The sequence below is a fragment of the Pristis pectinata genome, chromosome 3 (genome assembly GCF_009764475.1).
Source record: "Pristis pectinata isolate sPriPec2 chromosome 3, sPriPec2.1.pri, whole genome shotgun sequence".
NCBI classification, from domain to species: domain Eukaryota; kingdom Metazoa; phylum Chordata; class Chondrichthyes; order Rhinopristiformes; family Pristidae; genus Pristis; species Pristis pectinata.
The window spans coordinates 39,740,101-39,763,787 of NC_067407.1; the positions used below are offsets into that span (position 1 = coordinate 39,740,101).

Consider the following 23,687-nt stretch of genomic DNA (forward strand, 5'->3'; position numbering starts at 1 on the left):
GAATATTCTCTGAACTGCCTCTAATAAACTAATATCTTTCCTTAAGTGTGCACCAAAAGTAGTTCAGAGCATTATAGATGTGGCACCTTGTACTGTTGCAGTAAGATTTCTAGCCACAGGGCCTAAACTAGAGATTTTGAGGGATAAAATGTACATGCACTTGGAAAGATGGGGATTAATTAGGGATCATCAGCATGAGTTTGGGTGTGGGAGATTGTGTATCACAAATTTGATTGAACTTTTTGAAGAATTAACAAAGGTGGTTGATGAGGGCAGGGCAGTAGACAGTCTACATGGACCTCATTAAGGCCTTTAAGATTCTGCATGGTAGGCTGCTATGGAAAGTTAATCACATGGGAGCCAGGGAGAGCAGGCTAATTGGAAACAATTGGTTGATGGTAGGAAGCAGAGGCTAATGGTTGTAGGTTTTTTTTTGGACTGGAAGCCTGTGATTAATGGTGTGCCTCAGGTTGGTGCTATTTGGCATCTATATCAAAGATTTTGAGAACATACAAGGCATGGTAAGCAAGTTTGCAGATGACACTAAACTAGGTGGTGTTATTGACAGTGAAGGTGGTTTTCAAGAATTACAGTGGGATCTTTATCAGCTGGGTGAGTGGACCATGCAATGGCAAATGGAGATTAATTCAGATAAATGCAAGGTTGCATTTTCAGAAGACAAATCAGGGTAGGACTTTCTCTGTGAACAGTAGAGCCCTAGGGACTGTTGAGTAAAGGGACCTGGGAGAACCAGCACAGTACAGGCCCTTTTGGTCCTCAATGTGCCAACATTTTATCCTGCTCTAAGATCTATTTAACCCTTCCCTCCCACATACACACATGAATGATAGAAAAATAAGGGGCTAAGAGTCTCTTAAATGTCCCTAATGTATCTGCCCCCACAACCTCTGCAGGCAGTGTGTTCCACACATCCACCACTCCGTTTTATATAAAAAAAATTACCCCAACATCCCCCTTGTACCTTCCTTCTTCCAATCACCTTAAAATAGCCATTGTCACACTGTGTAAAAGTCTCTGACTGTCCACTCGATTTATGCCTCTAATCATCTTGTACACCTCTATCATGGTTCCCTGAAAGTGGTATCACAGGTAGACAGGTTGGTGAAGGTGGCTTTCAGTAGTCAGGGCACTGAGTATGGCAATTGGGATGTTATGGTGCAGTGATACAAGCTGTTGGTGAGGTGACATTTGGAATATTGTTCAGTTTTGGTCACCCTGCTATAGGAAAGATGCCATTAAGCTGGAAAGAGTGCAGAAGGATGTAGCCAAGACTCGAGGGACTAAGTTATAGAGGGGTTAAGCAGACTAGGATTTTATTCATTGGTGTGTAGGAGAATGAGGGGTGATCTTGGAGGTGTATGAAATTATGAAAGTTGCAGGCAGAGTGAATGCAGTGTCTTTTTCCTAGGATTGGGGAATCCACAACTAGAGGGCAGAGATTTAATAGGAATCTGAGGGGCATCTTCTTGCAGAGGGTAGTGTGTATATTGGAAGTGAGGTATCAGAGGAAGTAGTTGAGGCAGGTACATTCACATTTAAAAGACATGAATGGACAAGAGATTTAGAGGGATATGGGCTAAATGCTGGCAAATTGGACTAGCTTAGGTGGGCATCTTGGTCAGCCTGGACCAGTTGGGCTGAAGGGCCTGTTACTGTGCAGTATGACTCCAGCTATTTTGTGAAAATGTAGGGTTATTGATTTCTTGTTTCTTAATCTGGAACAGAGTGAATAGTGCTTGCATAGTGCTCCATCTAGTGGCCTGCACAAGAGCTGCCAAAGTCTGTTGAAGCAGTACCATTTGAATTTGACTGGCAGATAAAGGACACCATGAGAAAGACTCTCCAAATAACATTCAAATACCCATGCAGAATATTTTTTTTAAAAAACATAGACAAGAACATTTTTTAAAAACATCTTTTACCTTGATTGCAGTGTATTCCTTTGCCCATGTACAATTAGCTGGATCAGGAATGTTTTTAACATACAGTTGAGATGCGAGTTTTGATAAAATGGACAAAATCCTACATCAAAACAAAATACAAGTGAGACAAGTATCTTATGGTAGTTCATGCAATCTAGCCTGATCTCCCACAATGAGGGATATCTAGATAAGCATTGAGCCAAATCATTTTTGGGGACTTCTGCGGTGACTATCAGTGAAGTCCCCACTTCAGGCTAGCAATGAGTCCTCCTCAACGTGCTTGGTGTCAAGTTGACTGACCAAGAACAGGAAATTGGGCAAGTTAGTCAAGCTTAATGGGCCTGCAGCAGAACTTTAAAGGTGATGGGTGCAGGAAAACAATAGAATAACTGAAGAATCAGACCATCTAAATGGATTGAACAATTAAATTTTCAAACTCTAATTTTTAGCACTATTTCCTTGCTCTCCATTTGATGACATCAGACAGTTGAACAGATTAACAGCAGAGATTTGATTTTATGCCTTTGGGATAACTGGGAAAGAGTTTTGATGGACCCATTTTATGGTGAATGAGCAATGACCAAAAGTATGACCTCAGCAAATCATTCAAAATATATTGTGCAAATAACAAGTAGTTGTTTTATCTACTGCTCTCCCAATCACTTCAGTAAATACAACATTGAAATGTTTGAGGCAGATGCATGGGTTCAATACATGTCTGTTCTTCTAAGGGGGCAATCTCCATTGTATTGTTTTAAAATGGAATTTAGCAGCCCTGCTTGAGTCTGACTGCTAATTTTGCAGAGATTTATTCCACACTTGGACTTGCCCATACATATGTGCTAATGTGGAGAGAGCTTGATCCTCCCAGGCCTGCTGGTGACTACGTTACCTTTTGCATGAAGTGGTAATGTAATTGAATCTGAAGTGCATAAGCAAGCGAGTTAACTCAGGAAATAGCTTGCTCCATCTGATTTCCCCCCCCCCCCCCCCCCCCCTTTGCATCATGGAGACCTTAGGAAATGCCACTCAGTCTGTCATTTCGACTGCATAAAATTATTTCCCATTAAATGTTAAAAAACAAAAGCATCATTGAAGAAGCAATTTCTGATTGGATCCAGAGGTCATAAGCACCAAAAGGTGGATCACAATTGTGTTTAAAAGGCCTGGCAACTGTAGGGTCTTAAGTTTAGACAGATTAAATAAAAACCAATATACTAATTTTGACACACATTCAAAGCTCTAACGTTAGTAACATTTAGTTTTTCCTTAAAATAAAGGCTATTTCAATAAATATTACCTGCTTCTCACCGACTGCCATAAACAAAACCCAGAAACAATGACTGCAACAGCAAATGTTACTGCAACGACGACCACGATGATGGACTTGCTGTCAGAGTGCGGGACTGTACCTGGGAAGCAAGAACATTTCAGCAGTTTGAATCCACTTATCAGCTGACCGCCCAAATGTGATCTTCTGATTTATCTTTCTGTTGTACCAAAATACTGAACAACACTGAATATTCATTTCATAACTGAAAATTTGTTTTTGTGACCAATCAACTCTTGCCATGCTTTCTACCCCAACTGTCGTTATAAACCCCCCCAAGTGATGACGAGACATGACTGCTCTTTAATATTCTTCATATATAGATCAAGACTATTTGATAGCTGGGTATGAATAAAGCATTTTGTCCTAGGTCTGGTGTGCCCTAATGGATGCACTGGGAGGGGAAGTGATGGCCTGGTTGGAACCTGGTCAGGTGGAGGTGGGGTCGTATGGTTGAAAGTAGCAGCTTTGAATCCCGCTGCTAAAGATCTAATGGCAGCATGTTCAGACTTGTGACATTCAGAGTTCTGGTCTACTTACTTTTGTGACTTAAGTCAAGTCTGTGAGGTTCTCCATTCTTCCCTTCTCCAGCTTTAGTTACGGCTGTCATCCATACAATATACACTGTTCCCGGTTTCAGGTCTGGAATTGTGTAATTCCTGCTGGATGGATCAATGCTCTCTACATAAAACATCAAACAACAACAGAAAATAGTTTGTGATTCCCTAAATCGGTACGTTTCTATTTGTTGCATTTTGGGTAGCTGCACTACTTTTTCATCTCCTTAATCGCTCTTCCTCCTATCCCATTACTGTTTCAGGGGTCAGTGTGTCAGAGTGGGACTGGGTTCTTATCTGTTTCTCCTAGATACAATGAATATAACCTTTAACCTCCCCATTCAAACCATGGGACAAGTCATACAACACACAACCAGGCCTATTGGCCCAACTGGTCTATGCCAACCAAGATGTCCCCCTAAGCTATTCCCATTTGCCCATGTTCGGCCCATATCCCTCTAAACCTTTCCTATTCATGTACCTGTCCAAGTACTTTTTAAAATGTTGTTAATATATCTGCCTCAACCACTTACTCTGGCAGCTCATTCCATAGACAGGCAGCCTCTGTGAGAAGATGATGATAATGCCCTTCAAGTTCCTATTAAATCTCTCCCCTCTCTCCTTAAACCTATTGCCCTCTAGTTCTTGATTCATCAACCTTGGGGGGGAGACTGAGTGCATTTACCCTATGCCCATAATGATTTTATACACTTCTGTAAGATCACCCCCCCCCCCCCCCCCCCCCAAGTCTCCTACGTTCCGAAGAAAGTCCTAGGCTGCCCAACCTCTCCCTATCACTTAGGCCCTCAAGTCCTGGCAAATCTTCTCTGCGCTTCTTCCAGTTTAATGATGTCTTTTCTATAACAGGGTGACCAGAACTGTACACAATACTCTAAGTGCAGTCTCACCAACATCTTGTACAACTGCAACAGAACATCCCAAGTCTCGTACTCAGTACCCTGACTGAAGGTCAGCATGCCAAACACCACCTTCACCACCCATCTACCAGTGATGCCACTTTCAGTGAACTATGTACTTGTGCTCCTAGGTCCCTCTGTTCCACAACACCTTGCTCTTATAATTGAAAGCCATTTGCCAACCTTTGGCTCACTTACCTAACTGATCAAGTCCCCCCCATTTAATTTTTTGATAACCTTTTCACAGTCTACAATGCCACCTATTTCAGTGTCATATGCCAACTTACTAACCATGCCTTGTACATTTGTATAAATAACGTACAAAGATCCCAGCACTGACCCCTGTGGCACACCATCAGTCACAGATCTCCAGTGCAAGAATCAACCTTTGACCATCACCCTCTGCGTCCTACCATTCATGCCAATTACAGCTAGCACTTCCGGATCCCTTGCAATCTAACCTTCCCGACCAGCCTGCCATGTGGGACCTTGTCAGAGGCCAAAGGATAACCAGAGAAGGCACCAGAAGAAAAGCCTGAGAGCATCCTTTTAGATTGGCACTTCCATACCACGCAGTGGAAATACAAGTGAGCCACCATGAGTGAGGTTACTTTTGTACTGGTTTCATTACAATGAGAATGAGTTTCTTTTTATATGGGTTTCCATAACAGGCTATGCAGTGAAATCAGATGGGTGGTGACCCAAGACAATATCACTTCTAAAATGAGTGACGTGTGAGAAATTGATTGGCTGTGGCTGGTGTTCAATGCTTGCCACATAGGTGTCCAGAACTTACCAAGTTTATAGATTGGCTTTTGCCATTGATTTCAGAGGAGGAAGACAGCAGCAACAGACTGAGGTATTGGTGTTTAGGGGAAGGAGGAGACCTACCCTGCTATTCAATAAGATCATTGCTGACCTGACTGCAACTTCAATTCCCACCTACCCCCAGTAACTTTCACCCACTTGCTTAAAGCACCTAGAATTGCCTAAAGTGGTAGGGTGGCACGGTAGTGTAGCGGTTAGCATAACACTATTACAGCGCCAGTGACCCAGGTTCAATTTCTGCCGCTGTCTGCAAGGAGTTTGTACTTTCTCCTTGTTTCTGCGTTGGTTTCCTCCCACATTCCAAAAACATACAGGTTAGGGAGTTGTGGGAATGCTATGTTGGCATCGGAAGAGTGGCGACACTTGCAGGCTGCTACCCAGCACACACTCAGTAACGCATTTCACTGTGTGTTTCAATGTACATGTGACTAATAAATAAATACCTATTTACTACTGGCTCAAAAATATTCTTCCTTAAAACAGCCATGGAAGCAGAGTTCCAAAGATTCACAAGCCTGAGAGAAGAAATTTTGCTTTGTCTATTTTAAATGTGTAACTTCCCATCTCAGCTAGCTGAAATCTCAGAATGGATCTTTCTACATTTGTTCATTTAATTATAAAACACAAACTGATCTACTGAGACCCCCTTAATTTAATGGCAGGTCCTCCCCAGCTTACAAATGCCAGACTTAAGTATGTACAGCCCATACATACAAACAAGTGTTTGGGAGACTGACGGGATGGATTTGCCAGCTGCTGTAGGCATCTCCTGCTGTGTGGGAACAGTTCATGACCATCTTTCTGGGTTACAAACAGTTTACAGGAATAGAACCCTGCTGTAACCTGGGGAGGACTTGTTACCGAGGTGTTTTACAATTATGAAGGTGTCTTATTAAAACAAATATGGAAAACCCATTTCTTCTGGTTGGGAAAATCATCTGTGGCAATGCTTAGAGGGATGGGGAGAAATTTCTTCCCATAGAAGTTTGTTCAGACAAAAGCTTTGTTACAGGGAGTGGGTGAAACAAAGATTGGTGCATCCATATATTAAAAGAATTAAACACTTAAAGCAGTATAGATTCTGAGCAGTAACAAGACAATGGGGCAATGAAATTTAGCCATAAATTTACACCCAGCTCTCCAATTCACTTGGACCATCTCTGACACCTCCCTCTCCTTCCTTGATCTTTCTATCTCCATCTCAGGAGATTCCTTATCCACCAACATCTACAAACCCACTGATGCCCACAGCTCCTCCCACCTTGTCTCTTGCATGGACGGGATCCCTTTTTCTCAATTTCTTCGCCTCCGCCGCATCTGCTCCCACGACGAGGCTTTCCACTCCAGCACATCAGAGATGTCCAACTTCTTTTCTAACCATGGCTTCCCCCCCGACTGTGGTTGCGAGAGCTCACACCTCTGCTCTCACCCCCACCCCTCCCAGATCCAACAGGGATAGGGTCCCCCCTTGTCCTCACATTTCATCCCACCAGCCTACATATCCAACACATCATTCTCCACCACCTCCAATAGGAACCCCACTACCAAGCACATCTTCCCCTCCCCAGGCCTTACTACACGTCGCAGGGACCACTCTCTCTGCGACTCCCTCGTTCACTCCTCCCTGAATGGTCTCTGTGTTGCTACCTTTAATGGTTCTGTATTTTTCCCCAAGACCTTCCATTTACTGACAGAGATTTCTCCACGACTACAGGGATTAATAGGGGTAGGTCATAAATGTTGAGCTGATGTAGAAATTCAGGCAAGATTTATTGAATAGTAGAGATGGCTTAAGTGCATGTCAGAATCATAGAGACATAATTCTACCACATGGAAAGGGCCCTTCAGCCCGCTGAGTCTGTGCCGGCTGTCATTTACACTAAGCCCATTTTATTTTTGCCAGGTTCTAGTCACTCACCCACACACTAGGAGCAATTAATAGCAGCCATTTAATCTATCAACACATGCATCCTGGGAATGTGGCAGGAAATCAGAGCACCCAGGGGAAACTCCACACAGGCAGCATCAAATGTCAGGAACGAAGCTAGGTGTGCTCCTGTGCCCTGAACCAATTTCTTGTGATTGTGAACTGATTTTTCCCCCATGATACTTACTATAAATTGCAGGAGGCAACTTTGAATCCTCCTCCCGTATATAGATGGTATAGCTTTCAATGCAGCCCTCTTTCTGGTCTTGTGGAATATTCTTCCAGAAGATTTCTGCAGTGTTGTGTTTGGTGAAGACAGAAGGTCCTGACAGTGGAACTGCTAAACAAGAACAGATAATGTCTTGGTTAAAATAATCTCATGGTTTTTATTAACCCAAAGTTTGAATGTTACCATGAGTTTGATTACCTTCTTGGGCGGTGTACTTCTGAGTTGAAAGTGGTACCCCTGCTCCATTTTTGTAAACTGCATAGATGGAGATCTGAAAGCACGTCTTGGGTTTTATATTTTCTGTGATGCAGTGAGAGACAGGCTTATTAGGAAGTATTCTGCTGCAGTGCATGTGTTGGGCATGGGGAGGGGGGAAAAACATGCGGGGAGGGGGGAAAACAGATGCAAGGAGGGGAGAAATCTGTTGTGTACTAGAAACTACACAAAAGAGAGGGGCACTCTCCCCAATACAAGTGGGGCTAGAACTTTTGAACACTTCAAAGCTAATACTGAAAGATTTTGTGATACAGGCTAAATATTATGGAACCTAGCTTGTTCATGATCTTAACTGAGAAGCAGAATAGGTTCCAGCAGCTGAATAGTTAACACCTATTGCTATACTCTGCCTTCCAGTATTGAGATTTTCTCTGACATTTCACATCATGCCCAAATTCCCCCTCCAGCACCCAATTCCCACCACCCCTTCTGTCTAAATATTGTGACCTGCAATACAAGTGATTTTATACTGAGTACCAATCAATGCATTTTTTGTCTACATTTAGCCCCTCAATTGGAGTAGTCACCTATTACTCAACACATGCCTTCTGCTTTCCTGAAAATCTTCCTCTGCTTGCTAAGTGTTGTCTAATATTTTTGTTTACTTCTGATTTCCAAACACTGCAATTTTTAGCTTTTTCAAAAAAACGATAATTGGACAATCAGCCCAGGGTATAGTATTTTTTTTAAACATACGCTGCAACAATAGATCAACAGTACACCATAAACTTACCCCAATAACAGAAACAATAGTTTCCCCAAAAGTCTCATTGAGCTTCCATTAAATAACAATGCAACAGATCAGTCATTAAAATTGCATGGGGGCTCATTTTGCTTGGTACCAGCTGGTGGCAGAGCACAGTGCAGAAAGATAGAACCAAGTGAACTGTATATCCATAGTAAATCCTAGTTGATTACTTCCATGCAAATTAAGTAAGGGTGATTACGTGAGCTCTGTTATACCAGACCCCTGTTCCCTTCTATCCAGATCGGAACGGCACAAATGAAAAATCTAACCTACTACGTAGGGAATCTCAAACCCCAAAACTAAACAGTCACACTGTCATGCTGAATTTATTACTGGTCCAAAAATACATGATCACATCATCACGCAAGATCTTGAAAGGCAATAGGCCGGTAGGTTTGACAACGATGATGATGCGGCTTGTTTAAAGAAGGTGACCTACTTTACCTGTTAATCTTGCTGAACGGTTCTGAGGGGGGAGTTTAATCCAATTTATATTTTGATTGAGCTTGCCATTTACTTCTGTCCACGCAACCACATATCCTTGGACTGCCACTGGTGGTTTTACTGGTTCCAACCACTCAATTAAGAGCAAGTTATTCTCAGTATATATAGTGGAGATGTTTCTTGCTGGAGGAAGGTCTATCCATTTAGAGAAAAAAAAATCAATAAATAAGAAATGAGTAAAGTGATTTAATTTTTTTTTATACAAGTACAGGCTTGTAAATGGGGTAGGACATTTACCCAGAGAGTTTCTGTACCATGAAGATCAAGTAGGCACCAGGTCCCAAATGTGATCATGAGAAGTTATTGCAAGGATTGGGTCACCTCAACATATGCAGCCTCAACATTTCAATGCCATGGAAGGGGAATAAGGCAGGTCGCCTATTCAGTAATCCTTGATTCCAGGATGTACAAACAGACATAACGAGTCGGGCTCAATTATATTGTTGCCCATGGTGGAGGATGCTGGCAACAATCATTGTCTAGGCCCAGATACCAAAAATAATTCCTTACTGGCTCTGCATTGTAGTAGTATCACAGTAAAAACTCACAGCCTAAAAAAGGGGGAAGAAAATGATATCTCCCACAGAACTTGCAGCTCAAGTGGTTTGCATACTTAGACAAGTAAGAAAAATATCAAAATAAGTCAGAGAATTTCTCAACCTGCAAATTCCGCTGTGCGAGATATAATCAGGCCTTTAAAATTTCCTTGGGCAATCCTCTGGTTGTCTTGACTCATTCTGGAGTACAATTCCAAGGATGCTGACTAAGTGTGGTTTCAAAATTTATAGATTAGTAAAGTTCTGGGTTTACCTCCAATCTGCATCAAATTATCTGATCTTAGGTGTAGTGGTAACGGGAGGAAATGGAAAACAGCATATTTATAATATTTTACTTTTTTGGTTAAAGTGACTTAAATTAAGATAATGCATTAAACAGTAGAATAGTTCTGCCTTTATAACAGTGGCTAAACACAGAATGTAGTAGTGACTCTCAGTAGCAAGTACAACACTATAGTGATGAATTTCTAGCCGACATATCATCTGAGTAATGCCATGCAAGAGTCAGGACTAGCCCTCAAATCAGAAGTGTCAGCTGATCGCTCATCTTATGAACTACTGTTTTTTTTTAAAAAATTATGTAATAAAAATTCAAACCCATTGGCCCAAACTACTCATGTACCATTTACATCTCTCAGTAACTGTTAAATCTCTGTAATTTCATCACACCCTGAGTGTTTTCTTTGAAATTTTCTAAAGGAAACAAAAGAAAACAAAAGTAGAACTTGTTCGGAAGTACTCTCTTATACAAGGCTATCATAGTTTTTGTTTTATAGTATATGCCAGCCTTAAATTTTGACTTTGCACCTTTGAGATGCTCTGTGCATTAGATGCGAGAGTGAATCCCTGTTTACATGTGGCAGGAAGTTCAAGGAAATTCAAGGGCAGAATCCTTGGTTTGGCATTGTTGGAAATGTGAAATGCAACTCCTGAGGCTTAGGCTCCCATGTGGAGGATGGCCATTGGAACAAGGTGCCAGAGGAAGCTGACATTTGTAGAACATTCACCCAGGACAAGCCAGTCTCTTCACAAGGAGGAAGAGGATAACTGCTCAGGGAGCAGCACAAGAGGCAAGTGAAGGAACCAAATTCCTTCTGCTTTTCTTGGCCTCTGACACTTGGCTCTGTTCTCAAAGTGATACACCAGATCTTCCAGTAATGTTGTGAAAAAAATAAGACATTTTGTTCTACCTCTGAGAGATGATAGGCGGAATTCAGTTGGTGGAGAGCTGCCCTTGGAGTTGTAGGCAGACACAGTGATGACACAGCCTGTCCTGGGAATGCCCACTGTGTACCAAGTGTTCTTAGTCTGCTGTGTCCAAACGGTGGGGTTATTCCTTGTACATTCCTGAATGGTTACATTATAACCCAGGACTCTTCCTCTGATTTCAAATACCTTGAGAGGCTGTGACAGTAAAAGTGATAGTCATTTTCTCCAAAGGACTCAATTAAAACAAGAGAGATACCAATAAATACAATTTCTTCCCCTGAATACAGCTTACCCCTCTCCAACCATCACTAATGCTTTCCTGATGGTCACACCTTGAAGCCAAGTCACGCATGTAATTTTTTTTCCTTTCTCCTTTGGATTGGTAGATATATTTATATATTGTTCACTATACGAAGAGATGCTGGAGAACGGAACGATGTTTCTGCTGGTGTACCGAGCCTTTTCTCAGTCACTTCCGATCAGTTATTGTGACATGTCTGGTCTACATCAAAACTCCCAGTGATCTTGAAACTCTAAGCCAGCAACTGCTTTTATCCCAGTGTGCCCGTCCCAATTTTTGAGGGAGATTTCCATGAGGAGGCCAGCTCTAGGTGATGCTGCAGTGTTGTCTTAAGCACATTAGAGTAAGAATCCTCCAAACGAATTTCATAACCAGGAGACAGATTTGACCATTGAAGCCAATGTAAACATTACAAACTTCTGCAATAGCAGCAAGCACCGACTAAAACTAGTTTGGAGCAAGTTGAACTTGGTACAATTAGAATTTGGTTTTGTGATCCACCATGTCAGGTTTGCATGGATTCTCATAGAGTCATAGAGAGATGCAGCATCGAAACAGGCCCTTCCAGCTACCGAGTCTAGACTGAACATCAACCACCTATTTACACTAACCCATATGTTAATCCCATAATTTTATATGCCCCACATTCTCATCAACTCGCCCCAGATTCCAGCATTCACCTACATACTAGGGGCAATTTACCTAGCAATCCACCCAGCCCTGGGATGTGGGAGGAAACCCACACGGTCACAGGGAGAATGTGCAAACTTCACATAGACAGCACCCAATGTCAGGACTGAACCCAGGTCTTGGTGCTGTGAGGCAGTGGTTCTACTAGCTATGCCACTGTACCACCTCCTGTTGTGGAATGGGAAAAATGATTCTTAGTATGTATAGTCATGATCTTGATTTATTGGTTAATATAAAATAGAAGTCAGACTGTTTCTATTGGCACAAGACTGCTTCCAAATTAGTATAATTAACTCTAAGTACACCAGTCCAGAGGACTCACAGTAGCAGGAGGCGGACAAGCCCACCCATCTGCAGAATGGTGTGCGCTTAGTAGGGAATTGAAAACAGCATAGATCCTTTGATGCCACTTTATGATTATAATACTTCTTTCATTCTTTCCAGCTTTAAATATGTTGGCTTTCATACCTGTCTTCATCATTCATTCTGCCAAACCTGGACTGAGCAAATACTATTAAATATCCCAGCTCCTCAAAATTCCTTTTCAATTTCATATAATCCACAGGCTTTAAAATTAAAAAAGAAAATCAGCATTTTATAGAGTTGTTTATTTTCTAATTTAGCTCTCTTCCTACTCTTCTCTGTGACATCTTCTATTTGGCCTTTCGCCCAAGATTTTTAAAATTCGATAACACATGGAGTGTAGCATTTGGTAGTAAATATCCACAGTTTACAAGGTTGCTTCATCTTATTCATGGCAGGGTTTATTTTACCTTGAAAGAACACTACTGAACTCCAATGAGAGATATGGAAAGCTACCAAAAATGTCAGAGATAATTAAGAAACTTACTGAATTCAAGTTGAGAATATAGGAGAATTATGTATATGAGGATTGCAAGGCTCAAGCAGAAAACACTTTGCAGAGAATTGGATATAAGAAACAGACTTCCAACCAAAGCAATGAGTCAAATGATCAACATCATACAATAATTCTAAGAATGGGATTGAAGTTTACAGCCTCAGAATCAGGTTTATCATCACTGATACATGTCCATGGACCATTCAGAAATCTGATGGCAGAGGGGAAGAAGCTGTTCCTGAAGCATCGAGTGTGGGTCTTCAGGCTAATACAACTATAGATGCTCCCAGATTATGTGCATGTTTGCCGGACAGTGAATCTGATCAGGTGAAGTAATGGAGGGACAGAGAAAAATTCTGAGAGTAGATTTTGATTTTTCTCCTCAGATACAAGAATTTTTTTTGCAATCAATTGCCTGCTACAGAAACTATGCAATTTTCATAACCATTTGAACAGGTTTATCCTCAGACAATCTTTGAAAATCTACTGAATTAATTTTAGTTTCTTATATGTGGGAGTGGTATGGAGGTCTGGGAGGGACATAGGATGGAGAATTTTTACAGATCTTTAATGAAATTTAGCCAAACATGACATGTGACCGTGTGGATAGTGATGAGTGCTTGAGTCTAGAAAATATACACAAAGTGTGAGAAGAATTGGTTTGACAAAGCAAATAGACTCTTTTTTCCTGTTGCCAAATGTACTGTCCTACTTTATAGATAAAAATACAGCTACTTACAAATCCGATGCAACAAAACAACTATGTATTTTCACAAGTGTATACCAAAGAACAGTAAAAGATAGAGATTGATAATGATAGCCATAGAATTTGGGTTGAAATTAACCCCAGACCTTTGAGTGTGAATTTAATCTGACACAACACCTTAATCAGGTGATAAGAGCAATGCTTAATTAGCTGATCTAATGCACTCAGAAGTTCTTTTGCTGAGTGAGCATTTTCCACTACAGCACTCCCCCCGCCCCCCTTCACACAGTCACATGCACACACACTATACCCAGTATTCAGAGGAGTCCCCGTAAGGATACTCTGCTTTAATTTTATTTCATTATGATTCCCATGTTTATGTACAGATTTTAATCCTGTGCATGTCAGATTAAAATATCTTGTTCATATAAATATCAGATTAATAGAAATCTTTGGGATTTACAGTGGCATTCACACAACTATTGTGGCTTCATCCTGTGTACGGACATACATCATTTCTCATACTAGCGGAAGACAAATCTTTCATGTGAATTCCTGCCTGAATCACAGATTGTACCATGTAGAATGTGGCCAAGATGAAAATCCAAAGCAAATTTACATAATGTGAGCAATTATTTATACTTCAATTAATCTTAATGGAAAAAGGAGTGAAGGATTTACAGAGGAAATTCACCAGAAAATTGAGCCTTGCCTCCATTGGCACCATTCAATTTGATGATGCTACAGGAAGCGAAAATAGAAAGGGCTCTTTTTACTGGACAAAAGTCCGGTCAACAACTGGTAGGGCACCTTTAACAGAAAATGAGTGACAAGTCACTGGTGTGTACTCCACTAAAAACAGCCGAATTCAAGCATGGATGCAGACAATAAGCCTCAAGAAAGCTCCCGAAGGAATAATGAGGCTTGTTCTTAAATGACAAAGCAACTATTACAGCCCCTGGGTATCTCAAAATATTTTTAAATTAATGAAGCACTTTTGAATTTAGTCAGTGTTGAATACAGATGTTATAGAACTTATTGCAGATTAAATTCATGCTCAGAGTAAATATTAAAGATGAAGGGCCGATTTCAACCAGGGTTCTGTGTCTTTCATTTATAATCCTTTCCAGCTAATCAGTACTTTGTTCTCCAGTATAAGCTTGTGAAGATACATAGCTTTTCATTGCATTTGTGACTGCAAATTGCTGTATTTTATCTAACTTCCTATGTCAGGTAGTGTTTCCAAGAGGGAACTGAGCAAATTTCTTCCTAATAACTTCCTGTTGCATTCATACAAACTTAGTGCACACTAAAACCTTGAAATGCAAGATTATTAAAAGGAGTAGGACAGAACACACTAGCTGCACACTCACTTGGGTTGGTCCGTGTGTTTTTTCTTTTTTAAATTTGTGCTCCTTAAACCAACATCACATTAACTCTGTTTAGTTTCCATAAAGGCTACCTGACCTGCTGAGTGTTTCCTGCATTTTTTTTGTTTTTAATCAGAAGAATGCCTCCATGGCATTCAACAAAAGGGAGCAGAACTGAACTGGAGTACGCTTTATAACCTGACTTCTTTTGATGAGATATCAATGGCTATGGAGGACACAGAGAGAGTGTTGGAATTACCATTAAATTAATCATTACCAGAGCTAATCACCTCAACTTTAGTGTTTCCTCATTCTTACCTAGGTCATTGATTTAGTAGCTGAAGTCTCTTACCTTCCACAGGAGAGTGACTCTTGGGTTGTTTGGATCTGATGAGTCTATGGTGTACCAGGCATCCAGTTGTCCAATGGGTGCTGTGCAAGGAAGGCAAAGCAGCTACTGGAATTAAATGTCCATAATTGTGCAGATTCCAGAAATTCAAAGTGACATATTTTGGTAGGAATAACAAGCTATAATATTATCTGAAGGCTATAGTACTAAAGCAGGTGCAGGGAGAGAGAGATTTGCACATTATATCAGGACTTAACATCAAATTCAACAATTTCACATAACTAGCCTTTCGTGATTATATCAGTGTTGGCCAGTTCTGCAACATTAATCCTGTTAAGCAATCTTCAATCAAGGTTTATCTACTATGTCAATCCTGATGATAACCTGTGATATCTTGTCAAATGCTTTTGGAAAATCCAAAGACATTACATTCAATGGCAGTACCTCATCTACCATACATAAAAAATCTTTATATGATTCATTAGATATTATCTCTCTCTCATAAAAAATGTTGACTCTACTTAAAAATAATGATTTTCCAAGAACCCTATTTCTACACCTTTACAGATATTTCCTTGAATCTTCCCTACTACTGTCTGGATAATTGGCCTTTAGCTCCCAGATTTAGCTCCACGCACCTTACAGACCATGTTAAGGAACTGGAGCTGCAGCTGGATGACTTCCGGCTCCTGTGGGAATAACAAGCAGTCACTCCTAAGCTGCAGGAGGCAGGTAGCTGGGTGACTATCAGGAGAAGGACAGAGAACAGGCAGTCAGCGCAGAGTACACCTGTGGCTGTTCCCCTCAATAACAGGTATACCACTTTGGATACTGTTGGGCGGGTGGGGGGAAAACGACCTACCAGGAGAAAGCTGCAGTGATCAGGTCTGACCAGGGAGAAGAGGAGAGCGGTAGTGATAAGGGATTCCATAGTAAGGGGGGCAGACAGGAGGTTCTGTGGACATGAAAGAGATTCCCGGATGGTATGTTGCCTCCTGGGTGCCAGGGTTAGGGAAGTCTCGGATCGGGTCCACAGCATTCTAAAAGGGGTGAACAAGCAGAGGTCGTGGTACATATTGGTACCAATCATGTAGGTAGGAACAGAGACAATGTCCTGAAGAGGGAATATACGGAGCAAGGTAGGAAGCTGAAAAGCAGGACAAGGGTAGTAATCTCTGGATTGCTGCCTGTGCCATGTGCCAGTGAGGGTAAGAATTGAATGATTTGGCAGATGAATGTGTGGATGAGGAGTTGATGCAGGGGGCAGGGTTTCAGATTTGTTGATCATTGGGATCTCTTCTGGGGAAGGTACAACCTGTATAAAAAGGATGGGTTACACCTGAACTGGAGGGGGACTAATATTCTTGCTAGAACTGTTGGGGAGGGTTTAAACTGGTTTGGTAGGGGGATGGGAACAAGAGTGATAGGTCAGAGGTTGGTACATTTATTGTACAAGTAGATGCAGAGTGTAGAGAGACTGTGAGGAAGGATAGGCATTTGAAAGGGCAAAATTGCAGTCAGCTGGATGGGCTGAAGTATGTGTACTTTAATGGGAGAAGTATCAGGAACAAGGGTGATGAACTTAGAGCATGGGTAAGTACATGGAACTATGACACGGTGGCCATTACAGAGACTTGGCTGTCACAAGGGCAGGAATGACTGCTGGATATTCCAGGGTTTAGATGTTTCAAAAGGGACAGGGATGGAGGTAAAAGAGGTGGGGGGAGTGGCTTTGCTGATCAGGGACAGTGTCACAGCTGTAGAAGGGAGGGCATCCTGGAGGGATTGTCTACTGAGTCAGTATGGGTGGAAGTCAGAAACAGGAAGGGAGCGATCACTCTACTGGGAGTATTCTACAGACCCCCCCAAAAGCAGCAGAGATACTGAGGAGCAGATCAGGAGGCAGATTTTGGAGAGGTGCAAAAATAACAGGGTTGTCATGGGTGATTTTAACTTCCCTAACATTGATTGGCACCTCCTTAGTGTAAAGGGGATAGATGGGACAGAGTTTGTTAGGTGTGTCCAGGAAGGATTCCTGACACAGTAAGTAGACAGGCTGACTAGAGGAGAGGCCATACTGGACCTGGTACTAGGCAGTGAGCCTGATCAGGTTTCAGATCTCTTGGTGGGAGAGCACTTTGAAGACAGTGACCATAACTCCTTGACCATTATTATAGCCTTGGAGAGGGATAGGAGCCGACGATATGGAAAAGTATTTAACTGGGGGAGGGGGATTATGATGCTATTAGGCAGGAACTTGGGAGCGTAAATTGGGAACAGATGTTCTTGGAGAAGTGCACAGCTGCAATGTGGAGGTTGTTTAGGGAGTATTTGCATGGGGCTCTAGATAAGTTCGTCCTATCGAGGCTGGGTAAGGATGGTAGAGTGAAGGAACCATGGTTGACAAGAGATGTAGAATATCTGAGGTTTAGAAAGCATGGATCAGACAGGGCTCCGGAGAGTTACAAGGTAGCCAGGAGGGAGCTTAAGAATGGACTTAGAGCTAGAAAAGGGCATGAGAAGGCCTTGGCGAGTAGGATTAAGGAAAACCCCAAGCTGTTCTACACATATATGTGAAGAATAGGAGGATGACTATAGTGAGGGTAGGACTGATCAGGGATGAAAGGGGAAACATGTGCCTGGAATTGGTAGAGGTAGGGGAGGTCCTTAATGAATACTTTGCTTCAGTATTCACCAGTGAGAGAGACCTTGATGTTTGTGAGGATGGCGTACAACAGGCTGATATGCTAGGGCATGTCGACGTGAGGAAACAGGGTGTGCTGGAACTTTTGAAAAACATTAGGAAAGATAAGTTACCAGGGTCGGACAGGATATATCCAAGGTTATTACGGGAAGCGAGGGAAGAGATTGCTGTGCTTTTGGCAATGATCTTTGCGTTCTCCCTGGCCACAGGAGCAGTGCCAGATGATTGGAGGGTGGCAAATGTTTTTCCTTTAAGAGAGCAGGGATAACTCTGGGAATTACAGACTAGTGAGTCTTACTTCAGTGGTGGGCAAATTACTGGAGAAGATTCTTAGAGGCAGGGTTTCTGGGCATTTGGAGAAAGCATAGGCTGATTAGAGACAGTCAGCATGGCTTTGAGGGGCAGGTTGTGCCTCACGAGCCTGATTGAATTCTTTGAGGATGTGACAAAGCACACTGATGAAGGTAGAGCAGTGGACGTGGTGTACGTGGATTTTAGTAAGGCGTTTGATGAAGTTCCTCATGGAGGCTCATTCAGAGGGTCAGGAGGCATGGGATCCAGGGAAACTTGGCTGTGTGGATTCAGAATTGGCTCGCCCATAGAAGACAGAGGGTAGTGGTAGATGGAGCATATTCTGCCTGAAGGTCGGTGACCAATGGTGTTCCGCAGGGATCTGTTCTGGGACTCCTGCTCTTTGTGAGTTTTATAAATGATTTGGACGAGGATGTAAAAGGGTGGGTTAGTAAGTTTGCAGATAACACGAAGGTTGGTGGTGCTGTGGATCATGTAGAAGGTTGCTGTAGATTACAACAGGACATTGATAGGATGCAGGGCTGGGCTGAGAAATGGCAGATGGCGTTCAACCCGGAAGTGTGAAGGGATACAGTTCGGGAGATCGAATTTGAAGGCAGAATACAAAATTAATGGCAGGACTCTTAACAGTTTGGAGGAACAGAGGGATCTTGGGGTCCACGACCATAGATCCCTCAAGGTTGCTGGGCAGGTCAATAGGGTTGTTAAGGTAGCGTGTGGTGTGTTGGCCTTCATCAGTCGGGGTATTGAGTTCAAGAACCGTGAGGTAATGTTACAGTTTTATCGAACTCTGGTTAGACCACACTTGGAGTATTGTGTTCAGTTCTGGTTGCCTCATTATAGGAAGAATGTGGAAGCTTTAGAGAGGGTGCAGAGGAGATTTACCAGGATGCTGCCTGGATTGGAGAGCATGTCTTAGGTGGATAGGTTGAGTGAGCTAGGGCTTTTCTCTTTGGAGAGGAGGATGAAAGATGATTTGATAGAGGTGTATAAGAGGCATAGATTGAGTGGACAGTCAGAGACTGTTTCCCAGGGTGAAAATGACTCTTTTAGATAGGCACATGAATGATAGAGAAATGGAGGGCTATGTGGAAGGGAAGGGTTAGATAGAAATTAGAGCAGGATAAAATGTCAGCACAACATCATGGGCTGAAGGACATTACAGCACAGTACAGGCCCTATGTCCTATTTCTCTTTGCCTCCTTTCTTGGACAACAGTTGCTACCTTCCAAACCAAAGGAACTGTTACAGAATCTCAGAAATTCTGGACAAATATTGCCAATACATCCACCTACCCGGCAGTCACTCCTTTAAATCCTGAGGACATAGATATCAGATCCAGGGATCTGTCAGCCTCCAATCACATTAAATTTTCCAGTGTCTTTTCTTTGTTAATATTAATCACTTTAAGTCCCTCATTCTCAGACAACTCTTGGTTCCCCATTATTTCTGGTATGTTCTTTGTTCTCTCTATTGCCTGTCAATTCCTTACATTTACTTTCACTAATCTCTACCTTCTTAGGACAACTGCAGTCTTTGTTCCCATGCAGACTGGCAGTAAATATTCCATTGCTGTTGGGCAAGGCCAAAAGCTGAGCCACATCAGCACGCCAACTGCAGTCCTCTTTGCTGCCTCCTATTGCTAGCCCCTAATCAAGAGACAATACTTCAAGGCAAAGTCCAGATAAGTCTCTCTGTCTCTCTCTGCTGGTGCCTCAGGTTTCGATTCAACTCAGCTGCAGTTCTCTCAAACTGCAGATTTTCCCTGCAGATGTGGTTGTCTGGGTTCATGCTGTTCTTCACAAACTCCCAGATGCTAAAGATGTGGCACACCCATTAATATTGAACCTTGTTTGATATATTTAAATGTTATGAAATTAATTAAAATAGATTTTTAAAAATTAAAAGTGAATTTAATTGGTTTAAATGGTTAGTTTTTTAAGAAATAGAGGTAATATGTATGTACCACTCCCCAACACATAATAAACCAAGTCCAGAAGTTGAATCCCTGAACAGATACCATTACAAAATCCCAGAACTCTTTAAAAAAAAGTTTAATTACCAGAATTCAATTTTATACTTATTGGTAATTAATTTTTTTTGCTCGTTTAAGATTGTGTTAATCATTAACCTTGATTGAGCACTAACTGGAAAAAAAATTAATACTCACTTCCTCAAGCTTACGCAAAGCACTACAAATATTGGAAACAAAGAATTGAACACTTTCATTCCTCCTTGTACTGAACTCTCTCTCCCTAGAGCATACAAGCCAACTCTCACGTCAATAACTAAGAGACATGATGACGTTAAGTTGGTTTGCACCAACAGAACTCCAACATGTCAGCTGCCCACAATGTAACTTTATTACTCTGGCACCAAGTCAAAAGACTTAATAATGAAAGAAATATTTTAAATGCATTTCACACCTTTGGTCAAATCATTCCTTCATGCATCACAAAGAAAGTACTGAGGTTAGCATTCTGCTTTGTAACTGTTCAGGAGCTTTTTGAGTCAGGAGGCAGGGTGTGAAAAGTACAGTATGAGTTATCTACACAGAGGCAACTGGCTAGTACTAACGATTAAAAACCACCCTCTAGGATTTTTGGGTGTTCATTTCTATGCTCCTTTTAAATTCTCTAGGCCTCTGCTCTCCACACTCCCTTTAAGCTCACCAGGTTCACTGGAAAATATATTATGCCACTAAACAACTAAAAAGTGAATAATATCCTGTGGGGTATTAATAGGAGTAATAACCAATAGTCTGGAAAATCCCATGGATGCCGGATTACTGGATCTTAACTGTAGTTGATTTTATATAAGCAAATTGAAAATATATTAAAAAAAAGGCTGCAAGTCTGAAATTAAAAGAGTGAATGTTAGAAACACTCAGCAGATGAAGGGTTTTTGACTTGCCACAGATGCTGTCTGACTTTCTGTATACGTTGGCAGATAATTTGACTGCGAGGAGCAGGAATTCCTCCTGGCCTGGTGTCCTACGTGCACTCTGCAGCCAGGGTCACGGGGTAGTGATTAGGACAGCAGCTCCCTACCAGTACTTTGGGTAGTATCAATTCAATAGAAATCAAGAATCAGAACTGGGGGATCTTCCTGCTCTCTGTGGATTAATATCACATTACTTATACAATATGACAAAAATATAGTAGAGTTTTTTGTGTTCCATTTTCTTTTATATGAGCAAATCTTTAAAAGTTAGAAGTGTAAAATGGCTACTTTCAAGAGCTAGCATGGCACATCCAAACTGCACAACAAAAGGGGCACACTGTACCTGCCTCTGGTGTCCTGGTTACAAACGAAGAGCTCCAATTACTCCACAGGCCTCGGGTGTGATGAAACTTAGAACGAATCAGGAACACATATTCCACAAAATGCTCCAAATCAGACACCGTGCAATTTGTTGAATTGGCTACGAGTTTCTGAAATCAAACCAGAGTATGTTCCACCATGTGTGGATGGTTCAGGTCACTGTGAATGTTGATCTCTCAGGCCTCACCTATCTGTTGTGAAACTTTCACTTTGGCTCAAAAGGTACACCCACTTTGATACGCTTCACTATTCACAGTCTACTTGCTCAGACTGCTTAGAGGTGATGGGGAACTCTGAAATGCCTTACCAATGGAAGGGGGAAGCAGTAGGGTCCTGAAAATAGTGGACAATGGCTTATTGGCACTAATTACGTGTCAGATTTTACTCCACATAACCCAAATATCAGCCTTTGATAGGTAATAGGCACTTTTAATATGCAAACTGAGGTCCTATGTTATGTATGTCCAGGAAATTCTCACCACAATGGATGGGAAGTTTTATTCATTATTCTGGGGTGAAAGTGAAATGAACTGCTAAATAGATAGAGCTACTCTAAATCCAATCCATTAACATTTGCCTAAGATTAGAAAATCTCATGCCGTCTCAACCACGTGAAATAGTAACTCATGACAAACTTGTACTGGAAATTTGGGCTCGGTGCACAGGTTCTTGGGATTTCACTAATTTCACTAATGTCAGTCTGGAGTAAAGACTGGAGTGGAAATGGCAATCCACAGTCTAGAAAGGCAAGTAAGAAATTTATGTTGAAGCAGGCAAAAGAAAAAAAAATTCTGCATAAAATACTTCCAAACTGCTGTAGAACTAGGGTTTGCAAAAATCCTCAAACTATTTATATTAGTTTCTTCAAAATTTCTGCACCCTAAACAACTGTTTTACATGAGAATGACCTCAGTGGAAGTGAGAATGACAGGAAGGGGAAGAAAAATGTACTACCTCATCTGAATGAACAGAAAAGCCAGTGGAGGATTGAAAACGTGAACAGATGAGTCTCTGGAAATACTGATGAAAAATTAGATATTAGAAAACAATATTTTTGAAAGTTATCAAATAAAAATACTGCAGGTGGAACAAACAGTTAAATGTTACCTCCTCCCATCTGCCACTGCTGCTTGCAATCCTATACCGAATTTCAAACAACTCTGCATTCTGTCCATCTTCCCAGTAGATAGTACAAATGAAGAGCGTGCTGTTGCTAAATTCTATCTTACTGATATTGGGAGGATTGGGTTTCACTGAAAAAAAAGATTTAAGGTATAGTTACTGCATTGTTACCAATGTATAGATTTACAAGCAAGACCAAGCATTATTTTATTTTAAATTAACAACATATAAAGGCCTAGAAAGCAAACTATGGAATAATGGAATGCAATGCTTATTGAGTGTTCAGTAGGAATACCTGTTGGCTACTTTATCAATGAAATTAGCTCAGATTTTAATTCTTTTAGTGCCATCATTGTAGAAGCCTTTCCTCAGAGGGTGCCATATTCTAGATTGGTCTGGAATTCCAGGAAGACATCCAGTGGGATATTTACTTCCACTGTGTATAGTGGAACCCCTTCCCCTGTTGTATAGCTTATGGGTCACCCCGCTTCAAGGGAAGGATATCAAGATATGATTACATCTTTGCACCAATATCCCACCACATTAAACCAGGGCTATAGTGATGTTATGCTGAACAGAGCTTCTGCAAACTGAGTAGGTTTCCTGAACAAACTGGTGCATATTAAATCAAATGACCACAAGATGGCTATAACAAACAAGACAATTGGTGTAACACTGCCTGACCATTCAACCAGACCCACAAGTTCACTGCAACTTCTGTAGAGGACCACTTGTTGCCCAGAGGCTCGGTGTAGTGACTGATCAATTTTTACATTATGAACTCAACTCTGATCTTAAGCCAAATCTCTTCCCTTTGCCCCACTACTGGTTATTGTGCTCTCAAAGAACAAAAAACCGCAGGTGCTGAAAACCCAGAGTTTGAAAATAGAGAAGGCTGAAAATGCTCAACAGGTGACACAGTATC

At 41.5% G+C, this 23,687-nt stretch overlaps 1 protein-coding gene across 2 annotated transcripts in view; it reads right to left on the bottom strand.

The window, feature by feature from the left end:
• il12rb2 (interleukin 12 receptor, beta 2a) overlaps positions 1–23,687 on the bottom strand; it is a 49,145-nt gene that overhangs the window by 6,510 nt on the left and 18,948 nt on the right. For both annotated transcript variants that reach the window (XM_052010813.1, XM_052010815.1), the window contains exons 6-15: positions 22,748–22,893; positions 21,603–21,750; positions 15,304–15,383; positions 11,007–11,220; positions 9,200–9,394; positions 7,930–8,031; positions 7,690–7,842; positions 3,814–3,954; positions 3,244–3,355; positions 1,944–2,043 (exon numbers count right to left, since the gene is read on the bottom strand). In XM_052010813.1, the coding sequence (XP_051866773.1) occupies positions 1,944–2,043; positions 3,244–3,355; positions 3,814–3,954; positions 7,690–7,842; positions 7,930–8,031; positions 9,200–9,394; positions 11,007–11,220; positions 15,304–15,383; positions 21,603–21,750; positions 22,748–22,893 (1,391 nt within the window). The remainder of the gene's footprint in view (positions 1–1,943; positions 2,044–3,243; positions 3,356–3,813; positions 3,955–7,689; positions 7,843–7,929; positions 8,032–9,199; positions 9,395–11,006; positions 11,221–15,303; positions 15,384–21,602; positions 21,751–22,747; positions 22,894–23,687) is intronic.